This window comes from Podarcis muralis, chromosome 3 (genome assembly GCF_964188315.1).
Source record: "Podarcis muralis chromosome 3, rPodMur119.hap1.1, whole genome shotgun sequence".
NCBI lineage: Eukaryota > Metazoa > Chordata > Lepidosauria > Squamata > Lacertidae > Podarcis > Podarcis muralis.
This window is the reverse complement of record NC_135657.1, coordinates 19,705,501-19,713,971: the sequence shown is the minus strand read 5'-3', so window position 1 is coordinate 19,713,971 and position 8,471 is coordinate 19,705,501. Positions and strand designations below refer to the sequence as shown.

At 41.3% G+C, this 8,471-nt stretch overlaps 1 protein-coding gene across 4 annotated transcripts; it reads right to left on the bottom strand.

The window, feature by feature from the left end:
• Nucleotides 1–363: 363 nt before the first annotated feature.
• Nucleotides 364–5,633, bottom strand: MCFD2 (multiple coagulation factor deficiency 2, ER cargo receptor complex subunit). 4 transcript variants are annotated; one of them, XM_028724848.2, is made up of 4 exons: nucleotides 5,477–5,633; nucleotides 3,144–3,299; nucleotides 2,298–2,457; nucleotides 364–1,805 (listed from the first exon to the last, which is right to left on the bottom strand). In XM_028724848.2, the coding sequence occupies exons 1-4, from the start codon at nucleotides 5,485–5,487 to the stop codon at nucleotides 1,674–1,676; spliced, it is 459 nt and encodes a 152-aa protein (XP_028580681.2). In that variant the 5' UTR covers nucleotides 5,488–5,633; the 3' UTR covers nucleotides 364–1,673. The 4 variants fall into 4 exon arrangements, with proteins under 4 accessions (XP_028580681.2, XP_028580682.1, XP_028580683.1 ...); XM_028724849.2 differs by having other exon boundaries at nucleotides 5,420–5,563; XM_028724850.2 differs by lacking the exon at nucleotides 5,477–5,633 and adding an exon at nucleotides 5,311–5,441.
• Between the last annotated feature and the right edge of the window lie 2,838 nt (nucleotides 5,634–8,471).

Genomic DNA, 8,471 nt, shown 5'->3' with positions numbered 1-8,471 from the left:
GTGGCTTTCTGAATGCTGCTGAAATCTCTCATCAACCGCAGCAACCTTGGGATAGTCAAAAGTGGGAGCCCAACAAAGTCTGAAGACACAGGTTGCTCCCCCCCCCCCCATTTTAAAGAAAACAGTTTGAAACACAAAAGTTAGAGCTCTGCAAACTTTCCAGCGTGGTCTCGTTCAAACGGTATTAGCACAAAAAGATGAGTGAGAAGGAAGACCGGTATAGGAAGTAAGTACATTTGCAGAATTTATGCATATTTCCCATGTTCGAGGGGGTAAAAGCTTCCAGCACATCGGATTTTATTGCTTTTGCATTTATCGCATGAACTATGCTAAAAACCTAACAATTTTGACATTAGAAGAACATAGTACAATCCACATTTTTATTACACAGTTAACAAAGGAAGCAATTTTTACAAATGCACTTCATATAAGAATATTTTTTATACAGAAAATAGGTCTCTTACGCAATTTACAGAGGAGCATTTTGGCTTTCTGTTTCTGAATATAGTATGCTTGATTAAATGTATGCTTCTGTTTTATACAACAGGACAAACAACAGGGCAGTTTAGGTTATCACCGTAGATCTGCACAAGGCTGTTAAGACAACATAGATGTATATAGTTTTAGAACCCTTTAGAATAAGCAGACCATTCAAGTATTTAAACACTCGTTATAGAGTTTCTTTTAGGAAAAAAATGAGAAAGTCTTTTCATAGCTCACACCATGAATTTGTGTCAAGGTACACTGGCAAGAACCTTAACATGGCAGCATTTCAGTGTGATTATAAACTTTCATGAGCTAACATAGTTCTTGGCATTAAGACCTCATTGAATGAAAGTAACCTACACTTTCTGAAAATGAACTCCGAAGTAAAATACTGTACTGATGGTGTATAATACACATAACACTAAATATATTAAGTATATAATATATATATATACTTAATTTAAAATTCAACAACCAGTTTTCTTATAAGGTTATAATTTAAGGAACAGCAAAACCCAGTAAAGTAGTAACAGAACATTAGACAACTGAAAGACAAAAGATGAGACAACTGAAAGACAGACATATGTCTACAATGACGAACATCTATTTAGAGATTTAGGGTACAGTGCAAAGACTAAGCACTTTTAAACTCATTCATTTTAATGGAGATTTAATTAGCTACTTAACTCTCCTGCTGATAGTTCTTGAAAGAATTTAAACTTGCATTGTGCCTATACTCCCAATTTTTGCAAAATAATAATAATAATGGTGAACTCAAAGCACAAACACAAAATCATACTGTTGGTTTTAGGATATAATTATGGCATTTAAGACTCTGTAGTGCTATGACCTTTATAATTAATGCCTTTTTGAGTCCTCCAGAAGTTATTCTGGAGTACAGTGACTTAGATGATAGCTCGTTGAAGCAAGTTTTTAAGACAACTGCCAAATAATTGGCTAACACAGATGGGTTGTATTGCTCAATTGTTAACTAATAAGACTGTATCAAATAATAGTTCCCATTGTAACCTTTTTGCTCTCCAAAGTATAAGAAATGAAAGTGTAGCCATTTCACTTTTCTACCATTAATTTTGCAGCCCAAAGGGTAGAGAACACACAAACCAACATACAGTAAGGAATCACATTGTACTGGGTCACATGAACTAAAAGATTTTTTAAAGAAATCATCATTCCAGTGACTTTGCAAACTCAGCATAGTCAATGTAGCCATCATTATTTTTATCATCATCACGCAAGACGCCGTCTATCAAACTAATTAACTCCTCATCTTTCATTGTCTGGGTGTGTTCTCCACCTTCCTACAGGGAAAGGGGAAAAAAAAAGATGGATTGGTTTTAGCAGACGAGCACATTTGGAAATCAGAACGGTCCCACTCAATATTCTGCCCTTGAGGGCTGCACTTGGGTTTCCTAGAAATTAGCTAATGAAGGCTAGAAAAAAAGTTAAGTGGGTCAGGCAGGTCTTAGACTCAGAAAGGTACAAAACAAGATTTTCAATTTGACCGTCTCTCAAAGCAGTGCTGCAGCTCCTTCGCTCACCCCCCAAACCAGGCCACACTTAAAAACCATTATCAAGTTTTGTAATCTACAGGTTATTTAAAATTTGGTCTAGTGTGGAATCTTTGAGACAGCTGATCCCCAAGGGATAAGTCTTTGGATTAAACTGCCACTATATATATATATGCAAAATGTTATAGACATTTCCAACCCATATATATTAAAAGATAAGCTTGCTCACGGACACTGTTCACCAGCCTATCAGATTTTCTGTTCCAGGAAATTAGTGCTCACCTCTTTGTGTACATGTGAGATGGCGGTGGCAAGTTCAAGCCCATCAAGCAGATTGTTGCCATCATAGTCGTGCATTTTGAAGTAATGAAGCTGCAGCTCTTGTGGCGACATCTCAGATTCTGGTTTGTCAATGACGCCTTCTAAATGTTCCATGATGTGGCTGCAGAGTAAGAATACGACGAATCTTAGTGCGCACCGATACAACCACGCACCCACTGAATGCAATGAACATGCAGATGTGTGCATGTAGGTAATGCAATGTGCATTTAAAAGCCAGACTTTGATTGAAATGTGGATACTATCTTCGAAGAGATGGGACCACAGCAGAGAGGAAAGAGAGAACTAATCTTCTCCCCCACACAGTCCCAAGACTGCTTGAGCTTCCCCTGAGACACTTTACTGTATATAACAAAAAAAAAAAAAAAAAAAAAAGCATGTTAGTTGTAGTCATGCCAGGAAACAGAGCTTATGAGAGATGTCACAGGCAATATAGCCATCGGTCATGCTTGCAGAGACTGATGGGAGTTGTAGTTCAGCCACGTTTGGAGGGACAAAGGCTTCCCGAACTTACCTAAACAGAACCCAATGGGAACTGAGTGTGCTCAGTAACCACAGCATGCTGACTGACTGGTGTGTTTGTTTGTGGGGGCGTGGGGGGGGGGATGAGACAGAAAGTCAGGTGGGAGGGGAAATGGAGTGGGAAAAAGGCATGATCTGCTGGCTGGCACTCTGCACTGGAACATTTTGTTGAATTCAATTCTGCTATGATATCAAATGACTCTTACTATATCAGACCCTCATTTCCCCCACTTATTTATACTGAGTGTGACTTCAGAGAATACATACTCCTTATCTTGTACCATGTTCTTATCAAGACGCACGTTTGCCTGATGACTCCCATCTGCGTGGTCCTCTGCAAAAGAGGACATAGAAGACGCAAGGACTAGGCAACAGAGGAAATATAGCGTAGAAATCCTTGGTTGTATCATAACAGCCATGGTCCTAGCAAAACAAAAACAGAGTGACCATTTAGTTGGAAAGGCAGCTAATAAATGTTATGATTAATTAGATACATATAAGAATAATAAAACAACAACTACTACAGTTGTGGGTAACAATCAGGCACTTATACCTTTTAGAGTCTCCATTTCCTTATTCCTCCTGCCACCTGCATTTTGGGTTTCCACAACCAAATCTGAGTTGCCATGAAAAGCCAGAATGCAAATATGTTCTAGGTATTGACGAAAGTTCACAGATGCACAGTAATAAGGCCACCTGCCTAGCTATGCCTTCTTACTTCAAAAGACTGGCTGTGTCATGCTTACATATTGTTAAACCTCATTTTCAGTCGGGAGTCCAGCAGCTGTTAACCAGGCACTTGTTTGGTATTCAAACTTTAGCTGAACACCTGGCACAGTTCAAAGTAGACTTTCACACAGGTGGAATAGGCAGCCTGGGGTGTAAATGAAGGAATCAAGGAGCACAGCTGTCTGCCAGGAAACCTTTACATTTCTTGAGATAACATCAAGCTTATTGCAAATTCTGCATATTCACTCAAATGCCAAAGTCTAATTACCTAATTTATTGTGACACTATGTGTAACGTGTCACATTTAAGGTTCTACATACTTCCTCTTTTCCCATTTTAAACTACAGTATTTCCTACTGTAAGCCACTTTGTGCAGAGACCTTTTGAATAGCTAAGAACTGTCAGTTGCATTTAATGCAATTCAGCACACAATGCATGGCAGTCAATTACTGGGACAAGAGTGTGAATATTAAGAGTTTAACAACAATGTGCATTGCACCCACAGAACTTAGAATCAGGCTGGATTTAAAAGCTAATGGCAGAGGTGGGGTTTCCCCCTCCCCTCCAACTTTATCTATTCACTATGGGTACAGCAGCTGTTACTTGCTACATGTGCCCACTAAGTAAGTCTATCTCCCAACCATACATTTTAATGTAGTCATGCCTGAACCCTTTAAAAAAAATATCTAGTTGTTTGGTGGATCTGGAATTTCTAACCATTTTAATACCATAGGGGAGGAAATGCGGTGCGATAGTAACCAAGTATCTCCTAGCATATGGTGGGTGCTAAATACAGTACATACCAAATAGAAGTACTACTAGTTTGTTTGAACCCAGATTTGGGATTTTGCAAGGCACTTGCAAACAAACCTTTAGACTTTGAAGTACAAAGACAAACCTCTAGAAATTGTTGACCCCTTGGCCTTTCCACTATGAGCCCCCTGTTAACTCATTCCCCCCTTCCCTTCATCAAGCATAAAGCAGTACATACACAACTTAAGCCATCTCCCCACTCTCCAATTCGGCTTGGTAAGCAAACCTGGCACTAATTCCAGCAACAGCTGAAACAATACAACTGTAATGTGAAGAAATGAAAAGGAAAGCACATATCCTCTCCCCTCTTTTGTTTTTAAACTTGTACTCCGCCAATTAAATTTTGGCCAAAAGTCTGGGCATTATTTGATATGGGATGAGGTTTATAACTGGAAACAGCTCTCTCACTGGAGCTTCTTTCTTTCTGTGAGCGGTTTACTCCTATTTATTAACCTGTAAGATGATTCACATTATTTCCTAGTCTGCTTTTCTGGGAAGGGGAGAGGAGAAGAGATATTGAAGACAGCCTGCAACGGCAGAAAAGCGACAGCACATTTTCTCCCTCTCTCTTTCTTTTTAGAGTTTAAAAAAGATTTTTAATGTTATAGGAATTGGGGCATTCTTATTTTTTGTGCGCGCGGGGGTGGGAATAGGTTTCTTAAAACCCACCCACCCCCTTGTATAGCAAAACAAATGCCCATTGCTTTCAACAGGTCTACTCTGAGCAGGGCCGACACCTGAGGCAACCTTTTTAAAAATATATATATATTGATGGTTGGTCGGTCTGCTTTCCTTTCTGAATAAACGCTGCCCGCCCCGCTTTCCAACGCAGTTCAAGGCAGGGAATGCTGCCCCATAGAACTCAACAGGGCTTGGTCCTGCAGCCACTTACGCGGGAGTAAGCCCCACTGAACTCTATGGCTTCTTCTAGGTAAGGCTGCCCTGTTAATGCCTCAGGTGGCAAAAGCCCAGGACAATGGGGACTGACCCCACCGCCTCACCTGCTCCCAGCGCCGCCAGCTCCTCCTAAAGCGACACCGGACGAAGTTTGGACCTACCCGGCCACCATCGCCTCCTCTCGCGGCCACCCCTGAACTCTCCGCGCTTGCGTCCTGCCACCCGCCAAACTCTCCAGCTATTGGCTTCGGCCGCCTCGGAGTTTTACGTCGAACGCCCAGGTGCGGCGGCCAGATGCCACGCCCCTTTCCCTCCCCCTCCCGGCTCCGTGGCCACGCCCCTCCCTCCGATCTCATGACGTGGCTTCGCTCCTTTCCAACGTTGCGCTCTTTAAAAAAGAAAAGAAAGGGCAGTAAGGAAACCCCACCCCCCGCTTTCTTCTGGTACGCCCGCTGCTCTTTCAGTCATTGCCGGCAGAGGGTCTCAGGTACCCAATCGCCGCAAAGAACTCGTTTACGGCCCTCCCTCTGCCTATGCTAACGTGGGCGGGTGCTCCTCCCAACTTTCCTCTGGTACGCCCGGTGCTCTTTCAATCATCGCCGGCGTGGACGCGGATACCCAATCGCTGCAAAGACTACGTGAAGACCCGCCCACTTTGTCCCTATGTTGCCTCATTTGACTAACATAGGCACGCGTTTCTCTCCTAGGCTGAGGTGCGGCTGTTGGGTTTGGTCGCTTCCAGCGCTTTTCGCACGACTAGCGAGCCCTCGGAGGATCTGGCTGGTTGTGTGAATGAGGCTGGGGTTCCCAAAACGAGAACAGCGGCAGGATACGTGTAATAACCTGCAGTTTTATAACAGTATATATTTAAAGCAGATGAATAAATGAGCAAATAAAGTTAATTTGGATATGCAGAAGATATTAAAAATAAATTTAAGGAACCACAGAAAGAGGGGGAAGGAAGTCAAGTTTTGAAATGTTAAAATGACTGTAAAATTAGTGAAATATATAAATAAATAAAATTTTAAAAGAATCGTGTGGCTTTTGAGTAATTTCGCTCGCCCCTTTTTCCCTGTCATGGTTAGGAAGGGCATTGTTTTTGTGGTCTGCCTCAATGTTGTTGTTGATTATGATGATGATGATGTGTGGGAGTGGGGTTATTAGGTTTTTGATTATGCATTTTTCTGTTGTGATGTTTGGATGAAGGGTGGTATACAAATTTAGCAACAACATCTTCACCTTGGGTTAGCCCTGGGGCTTGTGCTCCTTAGTGTTTCTAGACTCTAGAGGAAAACATGATGCAGCCTGAAATTTCTGTGGGTTTAATCAGAAGTAGATGTTCTTAGATCCCACCCTCATCTTTTGATTAAATTGTTTTAACTGTTTTCAGTACAGTATTGTATTTATACATTTCTGTAACCTGTTCCAGGGATCATGTAGTGAAGGGTGGGTGAGAAATCTAATTAATAATACTAATACTAGATAACAAACAATGTCATGAAGTGGTTAAATAGCCAGTGAGTTGGGAGCATAGCTGTCAAGCGTCCCTTATTTGGCGGGACAGTCCCTTATCCCAGCGCCATGTCCCGCTGCTGTCCCTTATTGATGATGTCCCTTAAATAAGCTACTGAAGGTAATGGGGCCCTTTCTATGTCCAGCTGTCCTTTGTCAACAACAAATTGTTGCTGTTTTTTTTGTGTTGAATATATGCTATATGGTAATTTATGGACCTAATAGGTATCTAAAGCCATTTGCATGCAACAAAATATGTATTCTATCAAAGTAATTGTTGATCCCTTATTTTGGCTGCTGATCCCTTATTTTTGAGGCTGCTGGTCCCTTATTTTCAAATCTGTAAGTTGACAGCTATGGTTGGGAGGTGTAGGGTCAAATCCACCCTTAGCAATAAAACTCGGCACGTGAATTTGGGGGAATCAGTAGGACGGGCCTTTCCTACACCATAAGGATAAAATAGGGAATGAAGAACTGTTATTGTGCCTTGGTGCTGCTTGCTATTTCATTAGGCAGCGAGAGACAGTCACCTGAAGCAGCTGTGTTTGGGTACCCTGAAAGGGCAGGAAAATGTTAGTTATATAACCGATTGTGGTTGCATTTTTACTGTAAGGAAAGTGAGGAGGTGCTTGTGGGATTTTCTGCATAAAGTGGCAAAATAATTTACCTAGCTGGCCTGGGGTACTATGTGCCTTGACTTTTACTGGTAGAACCACCTATCGCCCTGCCTCTTGAGCTTCTCAGAATAAATGTTACAAATAAATCGATCCCATAGCTTCCCTCCCCCTCCATGAGAGGTCCAGAGGGCAGTAATACAGTAATGGGCCTTTTCTGTGGTGGCTCCATTTGTGGAATGCTCTCCCTGGAGACACTTGCCTGGCACCTTCATTACATATCTTTAGGTGCCAGGTGAAAATGTTTCTCTATATTCCTTTGGCTCTGATTTAAGAATCTATGGTCTTTTAAACTGTGTGTGTGTGGTTATTGTTTTGTTTATTATGGTATTTATTTTTGTGTTTTTATACCGTAAACCGCCCTGCTATCCTCGGGTGAAGGGCGGTATATAAATTCAATAAATACATCAATAAACAAGACTTCCTTTCCTCCCTCCTGTAAATTCTACTTATTTTTTAATAATAATTTTTATTAGTTTCCTCCCAAAGACTTCAATCAAAAGTGAGCTCCCCATGAAGTCAGTGAAACTTCCTTCTGAACATTACGTCCTAGAATCGAGACTCTGGATGCTAAGCAGTGGCTATATAGGTGTGGCTCCAATTACCTGACATTAATTCTGATGTGTTTCATAATAACTCTTCTTACTCTGCCTTCAGCCCACACATATCACACAGAGCTGAGATGAATGCAATTTGCCTTGAACGTGGCAAATGTAGCGAGGGATGCAGGCCACCTTAAGGAGTAATAATAAAATCATCATTTATACCCTGCCCAAGTCATGTTCTAATTAGACTTTCCGCCTCACTACTCCACAGGCCAGCCTGCCATCAACTGCCTTGTGGGAAGGCTCTTGATGGGTATTAAATATGTTGCTGCTGTTTATTATGTATTTAAAATATGTAATTTAATGTCACTTAAAAAATATTAAAGGTTTCTTCGTTTACAAAAATATGTGCATTGTCTTTTTCT

Excerpts from the sequence above, each read along its gene's own strand:
- MCFD2 (XM_028724848.2), bottom strand. Across the intron at positions 2,458-3,143 it reads AACATGGTACAAGATAAGGA|CCACATCATGGAACATTTAG; the intron begins GTATGTATTCTC and ends CTTACTCTGCAG. Across the intron at positions 1,806-2,297 it reads TCTCACATGTACACAAAGAG|GAAGGTGGAGAACACACCCA; the intron begins GTGAGCACTAAT and ends CTTTCCCTGTAG.